Source organism: Myiozetetes cayanensis, unplaced genomic scaffold (genome assembly GCF_022539395.1).
Source record: "Myiozetetes cayanensis isolate MyiCay16 unplaced genomic scaffold, myiCay2020 scf14, whole genome shotgun sequence".
In the NCBI taxonomy this organism is placed as follows: Eukaryota; Metazoa; Chordata; class Aves; order Passeriformes; family Tyrannidae; genus Myiozetetes; species Myiozetetes cayanensis.
Window position 1 is genome coordinate 8803764 of NW_026087048.1, and position 15504 is coordinate 8819267.

Here is a 15504-nt window from a genome sequence, read left to right on the forward strand (position 1 = left end):
TAATACTTGTTACATGTTCTTTGCCACCACATGTAGCAGTGTTTCTGCATATTAAGAACTAATTTCTATTTTAATTGTTTCTCTTTGCATCTGGACAGTGAAGAACATTGTAACACTACAGAAGTCTTGAATCCATTGGTGATTTAAATATCCTGTGTTTCACTTGGAGATACCAGAAGACTGCAAGACTACACTTTAGATCTTTGGAACAGCATTCTGTGTGCCAGCTCACATTATCCAGCCCTCTTTCTGGAATCCTGCCAGATTGTGTGTTTTGGTTTTAGGCATCACAAGAGACTTGAGTATCTCTTGTTATTCATAGCTGACAGGAATAGCATTTTTTTAAGTTCAATACTAACATAAGAAAGCACTGCTATAGAGTGCTATATTGGGAGCTTGGGGAGTTTGCCATAATGGCTGAACTGCAGGTGGCTGCAGCCCTGGGCTAAGTCAGGGGGCTGGTTTGTGTAAGAAAGCTGCCAGTGTGTAACAGGAGTCCTGGCTGAGCTGGGGAACTCAGGCCCTTGAGAACCTCAGCAGTTCAGTGCTGGAAATCCCTCTGATCTTCATCCATCATCCATCTGTCTCTGAAATATGACTGCTTAGATAATTATCCAAAGGAATATTTTTCCATTTAGTTCCATATTGAAAATCCTTTTGTGAGTATCTTCCTCCTCAATGGTGTTTCCATTTAGTTTTCTTTGTGACTTGGTAGATCTTGAAGGCTTAGGCTGTTTTCCAGGAAAGGGAAATAAGGTGCATAGAAACAGGCTAGAAGGAAGAGAGCACATGGCCAGTTTGCATGAAGAAGTTTGCTTTCAAGAGGCAACCAGAGGCCAGTCAGCATAAACTGACCTTTCTGAACTGGCAGGTTAACAATGTTTGGACCAAACCCTGGGTACCAGGAGGCCTCACTGTTTTCCTGCTGTGTGCCATGGGCAACTTGGAATTCTGGACGTTTGGGAGTCTACAGGTAAGTGATTGTATTGGATCCATATTTCAGCTCTTTGGTCAGCTTCTCCTTCCTTACCCCATGTATTTTCAGATATCTTTAATGAAACAATACTTTGTTAGGAAAATGGAAAGAAGTGCAGCATGGCAGTATGATGTAGGATATTTTCCTAAATACAGGTTAAATCTCTTGTGGTATATTACTTTCTGCTAGTTATTCCCAAATCCTCCTCATCTTTTAAGGACCCTGAAGAGTAAATTTGTGTAATGGATGGCACTATCTTGAGGTTTTCCTGTACTTGTGAATCGCTTATAAATGACATTGATGGTTTCTAAATATTGGAAAGGTGTTGGTCTCCTATAGAATCCTACCAGTAGTTTTTCAGCATAAAGAGCTGTATTATCTTTTTCTTTGTGCATTATCTCTTTCTGGCATTGATTTATGTAAAAATGGAAATAGACACGCTTAAGTCATCCAGGTAAAAGTTGCTTTTGCATTTCAGTTGCTGTGGTAAGAGTTAATTGTGCTTTACCTCTTGGTTCTCTTCAGGGTCAGCTATTTATGTGCCTTTCTGTAAGAACATTTTTCTAGCACAAATCAGGTCACGTGCTCAGTGTGAAGTGCTGCTCAGTGGTACAGGGGCCATTTCATTAGAGTGCTAGAAGTGGTCACTCCCATGAGAGTTTCTTAAACATTAACGTTTTTCTCTTTATTACATAAAGTTGGTGGTGATGAAGCAAAGAATATTGTGTCCTGCCATGATGTGATTCATAAAATTAGCTTGACAGCAATACTTTACCAGCAGGGAGGTTCAAAGCACCACTTAGGAAGATTGCTTTAAACTCAGATTTTAAGGTAGCTGTCAGTTTTCTCTTTGTGCCAGCCTTTAATTGCTTTCAGTATAATTGCCGTGTGAGTTGTTTGCAAATCCTGAGCTCTTTCAGCCAAAACAGTTTGCTTTTTCTGGGAATAAGGATGGGAGAATATGTGCTTGCTGTTGTTAAAACATTCTGGTAGGTTCTAGCACCTCCATGTTTAGGGCAGGGCTTTCAAATCTGCCAGGGATGTGTCTTCCTTGTAGTTTAAATCACATGGAGCTAAACTGAGCTAAATACATCATGGAAAACTTGCAAGAAGGTGCTGGATAGTGAGATCTTGGCCTGTGCTGTGTTTTACCCCTGGCCTAGGCTGCCTGTGTCTCTCCCAGGCACCGGCTCAGGCTGAGCCCAGGGAGAAGTGGTACCTGAGGGCAAAAAGTCTATGCCATTTCCTCCCCGTGGCTTATGAGGGAGTTTCTGAGCTTGGTGATGGGGCTGCTCTGCTAAACTAAGCGAGTCAGCATCATTTGGGAGCTCAAGTGCTGGAGAACTTTGTGGAAAAACAGAAATTCCATTTGCTGCTGACACATGCTGGTGTTGGGTGGGTGTGATTGCAACAGGAATGGTAGAATAAATGAATCAAAAGGAAACAAAAAAGGCAGTAATCACACATTTTTAATCCACAAATGTGATAATACATAATATACTTAAGGTGACCTGAACATTGCCCATATTTTAGCAATGTTATTACATACCAAGCTACAAGTACAAAAGTAAACGAATATACAGGATACGCAAGTATGAGAAATACTTGAAAACACCTCTTCCTTTAAGGCTACTCAGATTATATATAAATAAAACAACAGATGTTCAGCTGGTGTGTCTAAAATACCAGAATCTGAATATTGATACTTGCAACACACAAAAAGTCACAGGTACAGGATATCCCTTTCCTTTGGACATCTTAAATGTTGAATAATCTCTTTTTCTGGCTTTCGAAAAAAGAAATTTGTTTGCCACAAATGAAACACACAAAATCTGATGTGTGTGCACTGGGACAGGAGCACTGGATACAATAAATACTGTTCAAAAGCATCAATTGACAAGTACGTGCTTGGAAGAAATGCAGGTAATGTGCATGTAAATATGGCTCTGCAAACGGCTGCACTTGCAACCCCAACTGTTGGTATTTCATTACTGTTTTGCAAAGGAGTTGTCCACCTTCACTGCTACTAAATACACTTCTTATGGTTAAAGGAAATAGGTGGGGAAAATTTCCATTGTTGCAAACTGCTCTGCTACTGTCTTTCATTTTTACCGTGTTTCAAATGAGTTCTGGGAACAGATGAAATCCATCTAGCACAACCCAAGTGAATATGTGAACTGGGTATATGTGTTCTCATCTGTATAAGGTTGTGATAGTAAAAATTGTTGTTGCAAGAGATAAAATACAGTTATTCTGGGGTGAGAAAAGACAGAATAATAATAATTTTTTGGAACAGTTTTCTCTACCACCATAGTATTCAAGAGTTTAAATGAAATATTTTTTTCTTATCCTAAAGTAGTGAGTGATCAACCCTGTAAGCTTCCTTAAAAGAGAAATGGCTTTCAAATATATTTTCTTGTCTTTATCAATTTTCAAGTACATGCATCTCTGTATTATATATACATGAAAGGGAAGGTGTTACCTCTAGATAATGGCATTGTCTGCTCTCGGTGCCAGATGAAAGGAGAGGGTACCTGATACTGCAGTGTCAGGAGCTAGAGCTGGAGGATAAGATGTAGAAGGCAAGGAGAGGAGACATTTCTGAACATGCTTCCTTTACTGTGGGTCAGTCAGCACCTACCCAGATTCTACAAGTGGCAAAGCTGGTGTATTTGCTCTGCTCCCATCCTCCCTTCATCCTAAAAGGACTGTACAACCCCCACTCTTTCTTGGCAAAATGTTTTCAGCTTGAAGCCATTAAAAAAAAAAAAAAAAAAGCCACTGAAAACATTCGGAACAAAACTCATTCCAGAAGCTCCCCAGAGTCCCTAAGGCTGCTCTTGTTTAGCTACTGTGAATATGCTACACTCAGAGGCACTGCAAGAAGAGGGGATGGGCTTCCTGATGTGTCCCACCTCTGATTGCTGTAGGCACAAATGTCATGGGCACATTAAACCAAGAGTGGTATCGAGGCTGAATACTTTGAAGACAGGGGATGGAAATGGTGGTGTCTCAGTCGTGCTTCTCACAAGGGCAATTTCAAAATCTTCACAAAGAGTATTTTATTCTGTCAGGCAGAACAGTAAGAGCACAAAGAGCAGCACAACCTTCAGCCTAAACTCGCCTGGTGGTACCCAATACACAAACCCTGAGCGTGGGGGAACTGCAGGACTGTTTTAGTTTTCTGGTTACCTTTGAGCTTCAACCACTGAGCTCATTTTCAGAATTAAAATGAAGCCTTCTATTAGCAGGTATAAACCAAAACTCTGATGAAAATATTGCTTCCTAGAGCAGTTCTTTAAATTTTCTCCCACTTCTACTCTGTTTGTATGATTTGTTATTCCCCTATTAGACTATACCATTTAAATTAAGAGAGGTCTTCTCATATTAATTCCTGATCCCTTTGAAAGGAGTGAACTCAATCCATTACAGCCCTACTTTCTGTCAAAGCTTTCTCAGGTAGCGTGGAAATAATAAAAATATATGCACCAAGGGCCTGGGGGTAAATTCCACGGGTTGCTCTTGCCTTCACCTGTCTATTTTTACATAGCCATGCACGTGAGTTTCCTTTCTTTTCTCGTGTTCAGCCTTGAACACAAAGCTAGCAAGATCCTGCTGCATGGCAATCTCTTTCTGAACAACACACGTCAGCAGCCTTGTTCACTCCACTCCTTGAGAAAGACTGGATTATCTGAACAGAATATTAAGAGTGATAGCTTTCTGATTTAAGTCTTCCACTTCATCATGAGCCTGGTGAGCACTTTCTGGGCCCTGCTGGGTCTGTAGTAAGACTGATGGGAAGGAAGCTCGCTTGCCTACCACGGCTCATGAAGGGTGGCCAGTCCTAGAGAGAAGTTTTTGTTTGGTTTCTTGCTTCTGAGCGTAGTTTCAAAGAACCTTCTCATCAAGTAGTTTGTTGATGCCATTGCAGATCTTTTTGAGGTACGGCCGACAATCCCCATCCAGGCTGTAGAGGGCAGTTAGAAATTCCACATCCGCAAAGTGGTTGAAGACGTGGTTGATGCGCCCGTGGGACCGCGGGGTCAGGTGCCGACCTACGAGTTCGTGCACAAGGTCTTTGCACTCATTGAGAAGTTCTGCAAGCACGTTCCTGTCAAAAGTGTACTCTACCTCGTAGAAGCTGACGATTGTCATGGCAGTTTGGTTCAGCTTCTTCCTGAATTTGTCTACGATCTCCAGCTCTTCTTGGTTGAACTGATTGTTTCGGTAGAGGATCCCGATTTTTATTGCCACTTTAATCAGGTCTTTCATAATTTTATGGGCTTCCTTTTTGTTTCTTGTGTGTTCCTTCGTTACTTTGTACAGCTCATCAAAGATTTCACTGCTTGTGTCATCGATCAGCATGTTAGCCATGGTTTTAGTTGCCATTTTACTCAGAATCTTCTTCTGGGCTTGCAATGCAAGATTCTTGGAACTGAAATAATCAGGACCTGGTTCAGGATAGAAAAAAGGGAAAACGTTTATTTGGTGAATTAGTTTTGCAATCAATTAAGAAAAGTAGTACCCACATGCTTAACTGAGACATTGATTAACTGACATATTCTCATGACTGCAGTAACAGGAACACTTCCAACGCATTATTTCCAGGTGTTCTTGGTGTTTTAGACATTCATGTTTCAGGTCTTGCTGTCACGTTATTTGCTTGCACATAAAACCCAGAATATTCTGGCAGGGGATATCTATGCTGATGCTTTGATAGTCTTTTAATTTTGAAGTTCAATATTAAAGCTTTCTTAGCAGAGAGATCTTCTGAGATGTTGTGGTCAAAATAACGCATAAAATATCAGATACAAGCAAAATGAGATACTGACAAACAATATATGAACCTCAGAGAGTTACACTTTGGTCATTGGGAGGCACTGTTGTTCTACAGTTATGCTAAGCAGCATCTCATATAAGGGCTGATAAAGCAGATCCATAAGCAAGGATTTATTTTGCCTTGATGTCTAGTAATAATAATGCCTTCCCCTTTTGTTACCAATTTGCGAAATTATAGAATGTGATTTTTGTAAAACACTGTGTTTCTGTGCATGTGGTTCCTGCCAGACAAAAATACCTGAGCTATTTGCTCTACATTTATCAAATAATTATCTTGGATTTTTTTTATCTTTTACCCATCTGTGCAAGTTTCACTCAGCAGAGCACCCCAGCACATGGCTACTCCTGCTGGGCTTTATCCCATGAGTTTCTCTAATTCTTGGTAGAGATTAATTTGACCTTCCTCTGTTTTTCACAATAATGTTGGCTTCTAACTGACCCTATACGAACAAAGTAAAGGAAATAGGGATATGAAATAATCATCCAGGTTAATACTGGGCCAGTGAAGTGTCTGTTGGATCAAATGGCACTTTATCATTGCAGCCAAGCAGTGATGAGTGTGTGTATTGGGTGCACAGCTGGTGAGTTGTGAGTGATGGCAGAGTGGCCTCTTTGGTACGAGACACCTTCCTTGCCTTTCCCTCACATCTCCTCTCAGTGTCTGCTCATGCAAAGGAGGTGCCCTCATTTCCCTGCCAGCAGGAGACCTTACTGTGCTCGCTGGGAGACCAGGGCCAAGGATGGAGGTAACCGCATCCTTCACCAGCTGCTGGGAAATCAAACCACTAAGAGATTAAAAATGACAATAAAAATCAAATCTTCCAGTGCTGATTTGATTGTGGAGCCTGAGTGAGTCTTAAGCTGGTGGGGTGAGCTCCAAGGCCCTTTCCAATCCTCAGCCCATGAACGCTGTCACCCCGCAGTGCAGCCGCTGTCTGCTGGTGCTCGTGGCACAGTCTGACCCATGGCAGCCTCTCCCTCCTCCCTGTGCTCCCTCCATCCCTGTGTGAGGAAAAAAGGGGTGCTGGTTGCCAGCACTCACTTCAAAGAAGTAATGCTCTTAATTTAAAGTCCTCTGTTTAAATCCTCTGTTAAAATCCTTGATTTTCAAGTTAGCTGGGATATTAAAGTTGTCATCTTTCTTTGTGTGCTACAGCTGTACTGCAGAGCAATGTGAAAGAGTAACATTTAATTTCAGCTGAACCACCACCTGGAAAAAATAATTCAGTGTGCTTTAAAAGAATTGCCTGTCATTTGGAGAGAAAATTGTGGGGCTGAGCTGCTGTCTGAAGGAAATAGAAAAACTGTGATTTAATCTAGAAATGATAAAACCAGGATGAAAGCATTCTTTCACTTAGCAATACGTGGGTATATAAATAGTACCCATGATGAATAATTATGTGCATTTGACACAGTAAAATGGTAGATTGTTAGTGTCTGTTTCTGTAGTAAGTGTTTCTATTAATCAAGCGGATGCAGTTGTTCAGTATCTGTTCTGATCAAAACCTGAAAATAATTGCAGTAGGTTTTTAGAATATTAATTTTGCTGAAGTTCATGACACTTCAGGCTCTGTGTCACTTTCACCAGGTGAGAGCCCAGCTTGGCTCACGCTGCAGGGAGAGCTCTGCAGAGCTGTGGCAATTCTGCAGCTCGAAGCAAAGCCCCAGCAGTCATCTTGAGCAAAGCCCCACGTCCCCCATCACACACCCCATGGTTTTGGGACACCAGTGCATCACTGGGGGACCCAGAACCAGCACAACCACTAGCACCTTCTGAAACACACACACATCCAGCTGCTCTCCCATCTATGTGATCTCTGAAAGACAAACTTGGATGTTAAATTAGCATGTAAAAGCCTCTAATAAAGTTATTAGAAGTGAGGGTTGTTTGGCACAAAAAAAAGCATGGTTCTGATGTATTCTGTATTCAAAGCCCTGCCTCTCACCCACAAAACTGTGAGTGTCATCTTCAAAGGTGGGTTTGTTTCCCATGACACCATGGGTCTGGTAGCTCAGATGACAATGACGCAGCTCCCAGTGAAAGGTGCAGGCTGTGAAAGGGGCAGCACAGCCAGAAAGCATCTGGCTGAGTTTAACTGAATCTTGAGGCTGGAGTGTTTTTCCATGGCTATTCCCAAGTGTGGCATCTGCTATTTAACAGCATGAGACTGAGCTCCTTCTCATCTTTCTAGAAGTAAAATGAGGAAATCTGTTATTGCACTGGAACTGCTAAACATTAGTGTATTCTCCTTTCCTAGTAATTTCACAGGTACTGAATTCATCTATGTAATGGTCTGGAAGTCTCTTACCTTTTAAACAGAGTTTGAGCACACACAGATCTCATGGAATATTCTGGGCTGGAATGGACCCAAAGGATCATCAAGTCCAGCTTTTAAGTGACTAGTCCATATGGGGATCAAACCCACAACCCTGATGTTACTAGCACCATGCTCTAACCAACTGTGCTATATCCTCTCCCTCCTCTCATAGCTCTTGCTCTCCTCTACTTAAACCAGGACCCCCCAATTTCAGGCCTCCTATCCCCGCTCTGGCCCTCTTCCCACTTTGTGCTCCCATCTCTCCAGCCAATCCTACCATGGCACCTCAAGCTTCTAAGCCAAGCCAGCCCTCAGAAAACAGGCAGATCCTGGTGTGTGTGCTTTCTCCCAACTTCTTCCACCATCTGTGCTGCTCTCTGTCCTGTACAACCTGTGGTAGCTGGTAAGGATGTGCTCCATCCCAGTAACCGTACCGGGCAGGAGAGGTGCCAGTGGGCTTGGTGGGGACACAGATCTGTAGCATACTGTGGTGCTCTGATAAATACAGAAGCTGCAGCCACTGCCATGGTCCCAACACCATGTCAGTGAACTGCTGAGAAGCTCAGGAGGAGGACAAGAGGTGCATTCCAAGCTACCAGGGTGGGTGCTCTGCAGAGCCTTGGCCTGCCCTCCAGCTGCCTGAGCACCTGCTGCTGGGGTCAGACCTGTGTGTGTGATGGGAGGAGGGCAGACTACAGCCATCAGCCCTTCTGTGCAGCCCAGACAGCTCTCAAAGGCTGTGCTCAGCTTTGCTCAGCTTCATTTAAATTCAGGAGAATGCACTGGAGAGCGCGAGGGGCTGTTTGGATGGATTGCCTGGATTCCCACCTCCAAAATCACATCGTGCTCAGACACCCAGGTGACGCCTTGCCTTTCAAAGATCACAAGTGTTGTAGCCACATGATTACATTCAGGCTTTCATGGGGACAGCAGGTTTACTGTGGCAGCCTTTTCTTACTGCAGCACATTGCTCACTACACAAAATACATCTTCACCTCCTACATACAGCAATTCTATTTTCTGCTTTCTTTCATACAGCAAAACAAATCAGCAACAACATTATAGATGCTATTAGCTTTCAGGAACATTACACCAAAGCTAAAAATGAAAAACCAAGCATGCTGCTTTGTTGAGTAATGATTAGCTTCCATTATAGAAAATATGACATCTTAGTTTTTACTGAAGGAAGGGCCAGTTCTGCTTCAGATCTGCTCTCGCCCTCTCTCTGTCATCTAGAGAGCTATGTATGATAAAAGCTATTTAAAAAGCCCCTTGTGATGGGCTTGAGCCTATAGCAATCTTCCACCCTTCAAGAAGTGCAACTCTCCAGCCCTGTATTTCCCCTGCTGTGATGCCCACAGAGGGGATGGCACATGCCCAGCTGTGGGCAGGAGGAAGGGGAGAGGCTCCCTGTGCCCAGGACACACCACGCCCCACCAGGGACTGCCCAGCTTCTGGCACACGGTGCTGAACACGACAAAGATGTCTCACATCCCACTAAACTTAATAACAGGATTGCTTAATAACAGAGTTGCTTAATAACAGAAGTGCAGAAAAAGTTTGGCAACTCCAGCAAGCGGATGTAAGAGTTTTATATTTTAGGAGTTTTTGAGACTGAAATGCAAGAACATCTGTAATATTCTCGAAATATTTTGATTGCAGATGGCTGTACCAAGTACAAAATGGTCAGAACTAAATGCTCAGCAATACTATTTTCATGTAAATACCCATTCAGCCACTCTGTACAAAACAACACGGCAAAACCAGTCAACCAGAAGATGCTCCCACTATGCCCAGGGGAGAACATGGTCAATGTTTTCTGAGAGCAATTATGAGGACATGGAAACAACCCCCCCGAGCACATGAATCCATTTCCCTCCCAGTCAGCCACTTAGTCAAAGCCATAGTACCATTTTGCAGCCAGGATTTTTTCTCCCCTGGCAAATGGCTAAAAGTCATGTTGAAGTGAACTCTGGAAGGAGTGTGGCTTGACCACAGAAATGGAGAGAGAGAGGGAGTTAATCTGAAGAGTTTCTGTGGAGTTTGTCCAGTGCATTTTTTATTGTATTAGCAGGCTGGATTGGAGAGAAGGGACACAAAAGGAATTTCTTTGGCTCTGTGGCACCTGTGTGGTTATACCCGACAGGGAGTTGTTACCCCAGTGCCTGCTGCACCTTGTGCTGGGTAATGAGTTACCTCAGCCATTGACTTCATCTACTCTAAAGTGAGAAACACTTGGAGATGTGCCTTATTTCCCACCTACACATAACCCCAGCTGCCAGCAGTTGGCGGTGGCTGTGTTTTCCAGCCAAGTGACATATGTGTAGGGGGCACTGAGTTATCCTGAGAGCATCCTGGAGAGGTGAGTTGAGATGTTTTAAGTTAAAGGTCTGAGATAAAAACATGAAGAGGCTGCAGCAACCCACTGCAGTCCTGCAGCCTGGCAGGAAGGGGAGGTGATGGGAACCAGAAAAGGTCCTTGCACCTGTGCTCCAGCTGTACTGTAAGCAAGAAAAGGGCTGAATCTTAACTGAGCAAGACGGAAATGCATAAGAAAGTAAAGATGATGAAGAGGCTGAAATATTTTTAATACTCCTGAATCTTCACTTTTAAAATGCAACATAGCCTCTGCAGCAAAAGATGGGCTTTAAAGAGTCAGCAATGCTGCTGGAAATGTGGGCTTCCCTCCAGCTGCAAGCAGTTGCTCAGGCTTGTGGGAGATGTACTAAGCCAAGGGCCAGGCATGCTCTGAGTCCGCTATGGTGTGAGGTAGCTGGGTCATGAAAATTGTTGTAGGAATGGACTGTTTTAATGAGTTGTGTGACCCAGTTTGAATGCATCTGTGTATTTTAATTTGGTGATATACCTGCCCCTGAGCCTGGAGAGTCTGGGAATGCCAATGAGGAAGAGTGTCAATGAGGCAGCTGTATTGTAAAGCTCTTACAGTGGGTATCTGAGTGGTTAATCCAGTGTTACTGCTGGTGTTGATAATTACCTAGGGTGGCAGCTTGTTTCATTATAACAGAGTTACTTGTAATGGCTCTTTGTCTTGACATAAATACAAAAAATCTAGTTGCTTAATTTGTAGCATTGAGGAAAAACGTTAGCAGTAACGAGCTGCAAATGTGTGCGTTTTATTTATCCTTCAAGTGTCATTTACATGTGATAAGATTGGTTGGGAAAGCGAACTGCAGAACTTCGGATTTCAAAATAGCCCTAAAAGCAGACAGGAAAAAAAAGTCCACTAAAAGCACTTCTCCCATAGTGTTTTAGTCCTGAGCAGCCTGGGCACGAGCTGTGAGTGTGTGTATTACTCTTGGACAGCTACAGGATCACTGTAGAAGAAACATTCAGTGTTTCCAGTAACTTTAAGCCAAGAAATCCAATAGACCAGATGGAATATATCAGCTTTCAGGGAGGGCCAATTTAAACATGTGTAAGCACCGGGGGCCCAGTGCTCAAACTTTAACACTTCTAAATTGTTACTGTGAACATAAAAGGGTTGCTCATATCCGCAGTGGAACAGGAGATTACAGACTGATTATACGACCCTGGGAGAATGTACCAGTATCTAAACATCTGAAAGCAAAACTTGGACGTGCTGGAAATGGCAGAAACGGCCCTGTACAGAGGGAACATGACTGAATGGAAAAGAGACCGAGTTTTTCCTTTTAGTGCTTTAGATGAGCAGCAATTATGCTGCAAAAAAGTGCTGTCTGGGAACCTAGAGACTGCAGACTCCGACGGGTAGTCTTATTTCAGCAGCTGGCTTGAATCTGGCATTTACTTCACTAGTACTATATTGTTGCTACATGTTGGAGTTGCCTTTCAATACCTGGTGGAGGTGGTGGTAGGCTGGGGGGCCCCTTCTGTAAAGAGTAGCTGTGCAGACCAAGCACAAACTGTTGTCCTCCTCTGGGTAATGCCTCCAGGAACCTATCCAGGGAAGAGGAGCTCAGCTGCAGTTTCCATCAGCTCTGCTGGAGCTGCCAAGAAAGGGGCTGGCTGAGCTTTCCTCCTGCTGCCCCTGGTAGCTGGCTGGGAACTGAACTACACTGGTGTGCTCTTCTCCTGTGTCTGAAGGCAGTAGCTGGCAAGTGGTGTCTGGATGACAGCACTGTCCCGGAGCTGAGCCTGGCCCACAGTGTGGAAACCTTCACAGGCACTCCCTTAGATATGTGGCACAGCTGACACCATGCTGTGACTCTGCACGGCTGCTATTTGACATTACAAATGAGACACTGCACTTGGTCATATCCTGAAAGCTCACAGCCAGCTTGTGAGAGAGGAAACCACTCCCTGACAAAAGTGCTCAGAGAGGATCATCCCTGTGTTGTGTCCCACACTCCCAGCGGCTGTACCAGGCAGCAGCTGGTTTGTTAAGGACCCAGCCCCAGGTCCAGCCTGCCAGGGACCAGCTGGGCACTCACAAGCAGCACTCACCTCTTTGGAAGTGGCTACTAAAGCTCTTAATTTTACTAACCTGATAACATATATCAGAACCAAAGCCTGAACGAGGCTGCAGCACAGAGAACAGCGTCTCTGCAGAGTGACTTTCAAGTGTTCATTTTCAACTCTTCACTCTCATTTTGCAGTGTGTGGGAAGGCTCTGCCAAGGCAGCAAACACATCTGGTTGGCTCTTGGCAACTGGTAGGGAGTGTAAATGATGCAGAGCTTGCTTACACAGCACCCCGGGGTACATGTGTGGAGTGGGAGCAGCAAGGCTTTGCTCTTATCTGAAACTGCTCAGGAGCTGCAAGTCCATCTGCCAGGAGTGATAGTAAAATACTGTGGTGTTTGGTTTTCTAAGCTTTACTGTGCACCTAAAAAAGGTTTTGATGAACTGACCACTGTATTTTATAAAGAGAAGTCTTTCGATGCCAGCTCATTATGTGATGGCAAGATACATCGAAGAGACTGAACAGCCCTGCCCAAGAAAATTTTGGTTTAGCTCTGCCTGCCACTCAAGAAAATAAGCCTCCACACTGACAGCAGAGTTTTGGCAAGGGAGGATTGGTTACTATCTATTGCAATGACCTATGAATCCTGTTCTTGGAATCTGAGACAGGTGTCTATGATTATATTAGTATGTTTTTTTAAATGCTAGTTTTGGTAAAAAGAAGTCTTTTAGAGTAAAGAGGCATGCTGACATACCCAAAACACCACAGCAGGGTCTTACTTAAGAATGAACAGCTCACTAAGCTCAACAGACCACACTTTGGTGGCACTAGGGGACATATTGAATTGTTCAGGACGTTTTGGCCTTCAAACTCTCAGTGACTTGCTTTTTTCCTTATATGCTCTATAGTGAATCCTGGGCAGTAACTGTTGAAGACTTTAACTTCAGTCTCTGACGTGTTGTGTTTAGGGTCCTTTGCCTTCTCCACAATTACCACATTTCTTACACTGTCCTTTCAAAAAGACACTGCATTGAAAAAAAAAAGCTATAATGGGGATTATGTAGCAAAAACATCCAGTTAACAAAATGGTGATTATCTCTATAGGAAAATTATGCTTGTTTTAATGTCTGGCCATGTAATTTGCACAACAGGACAGTAACGAGTTCTTTGATATGTGCTAAGGGACTGTTTATTGCTTAGATGGGACAGAGGCTCTGGGGGAGCATCAGGCATGTAATGAATGATAAACAATTAACTTGTTAAGGAAAAAAGCCTCATAGGCTTCTTAAAAAGGATTCAACCATTGCATTCCTCCATACAAAAATAAAAATTATCCTGGAAAGAAAAGATTTTCTTGCCAAAGTATTATTTGCCTCTGAAACTCTTACGAGTCATTTGAAACCTCTCAAGATCTTGCAGCTGTCCTGTTTTATCCAGATGCAATTATCTTAGCAACTTCTCTTTGTCAATGATCTTGCTCACAGTGTTACTTCATCATCAGTTTCCAAACCAGGTAGATTCTGCTTTGAACAAAAACTTGAAGAGATGTTTGAACACTGTGACAATCACACCTGGGGGCTTTCAGTCCAATTTCATGAATGACTTGGATTTTTGATCAGGGTGAATAAGGCTTTCCATGCATTCTTTTAACCCCTCCTCTGGCAGGGTGAGGGAAAAGGGAAGGGCTATGGAGGCATCTGTGCTTTTGTGGGCTTGGTGCTTGGCAATTACCCCAGGCACCACTCCTGGTTAACAGGAGGTTCAGATTTCCCTGTGCTTCTGCAGCTCAAATGCTTTCTATTCCTTCCACAGAAGTCTCTTTAGCATGCAGGAGCTGGTCGTTCCCAGTAGGAACAAAATAATATGCTGTTAGTAAGGCAAGGCCTGGCAATATCAGCCCTAAATATTAAACACTGCCTCCATGCAATCTGTATGCTTTAAACAGATAAAGTGCAGCTAAGGAACAGGCTATTTGATACTGCTTCCCCCATTGCTATTTTTTCCCCCACCCATTTCTCATCCTTTCAGGAAGAAAATTTTGAGGGTTTATTTTTGTGCCTTCAAATTGCTTGCTGTTGCAGTACACTGCTCTTTCTCCAGAGATAAAACGTCCTTGCCTTTTACATAGAATAATTCTATTTTTGACTGTAATATATTAAGAATAGCATGAAAAATAACCACGTCTATGCTCTAGGGATGTACAAAACTCCATGAGAAAGCAAGCAATTGGGACCCCAAGGGTAGCTGGTCTGAAGATGCTGTGAAACTCTGAGATGACATTTTCCTGTAGCGTAATATGAGGCTGAAAGAAGAGAGAGGGGCAGAAGAATTTCTGCTAAACCAGGTCAAGGTGAATATACCTCAAGGAACCCACACTAGGCTGCAGCTGTGGCTGGTGTCCAGCTGCTGCTGACCAAGTGGGCTGCCCAGCTGTGTGAGCTGAGCTCCCGAGTCCAGAGGGAGAGGATCCAGCACCGCAGAGCTCCACCTGTGGCCGTGCTGTCCAGACGCTCCCCTCCCCGGGACAGGGTGGGCCGTTTTGGGTGTGTGAGGAGTAATTGTAATTTACTCTTCTTGTTTGTTTTTGTCCTTTAAAAACGAGCAACCCCCCTGACAGTAGTACAGAGTCGCCTTTGCAGGGACACCGTGTGAGTGCTGGGTGGGCTGGGGTAACACCCAACAGTGTGTGTGTGCAAATGAGGAGAGGCCAAGGGAAGGGGTGGGGGTGGAGGAGAAAGGCTGTTGAGGCTTCATTTAAGTTAATGGCATCTGCGGATCTGGCAAATGAGAGATATTTTTTTTTTTTTTTAAGAACACCGTGTGCTATTGTTTTCCTACCTTGCTATTTGGTTGCTTGACCACTTGGTTTTGAATTAAGAAGGTGATGGATGGAAGGGGAATAAAACAATGGCAGAGATCAGGTACAAATGGAAAAATATACCCTGGGTCCCTAAATAAAACACCAGAGGA

At 43.6% G+C, this 15504-nt stretch overlaps 2 protein-coding genes across 3 annotated transcripts in view; one reads left to right on the forward strand and one right to left on the reverse strand.

Annotated features, from left to right (window-relative positions):
* Nucleotides 1–132: 132 nt before the first annotated feature.
* The window catches only part of GLDN (gliomedin), a 126190-nt gene continuing 110818 nt past the window's right edge, over nucleotides 133–15504 (forward strand). Inside the window, exon 1 of the mRNA XM_050309825.1 lies at nucleotides 133–973. Coding sequence (XP_050165782.1) covers nucleotides 803–973 — 171 coding nt within the window. The 5' untranslated portion in view covers nucleotides 133–802. The remainder of the gene's footprint in view (nucleotides 974–15504) is intronic.
* The window catches only part of TNFAIP8L3 (TNF alpha induced protein 8 like 3), a 49309-nt gene continuing 36232 nt past the window's right edge, over nucleotides 2428–15504 (reverse strand). For both annotated transcript variants that reach the window (XM_050309829.1, XM_050309828.1), the window contains exon 2: nucleotides 2428–5427. In XM_050309829.1, coding sequence (XP_050165786.1) covers nucleotides 4865–5365 — 501 coding nt within the window. In that variant the 5' untranslated portion in view covers nucleotides 5366–5427 and the 3' untranslated portion in view covers nucleotides 2428–4864. The remainder of the gene's footprint in view (nucleotides 5428–15504) is intronic.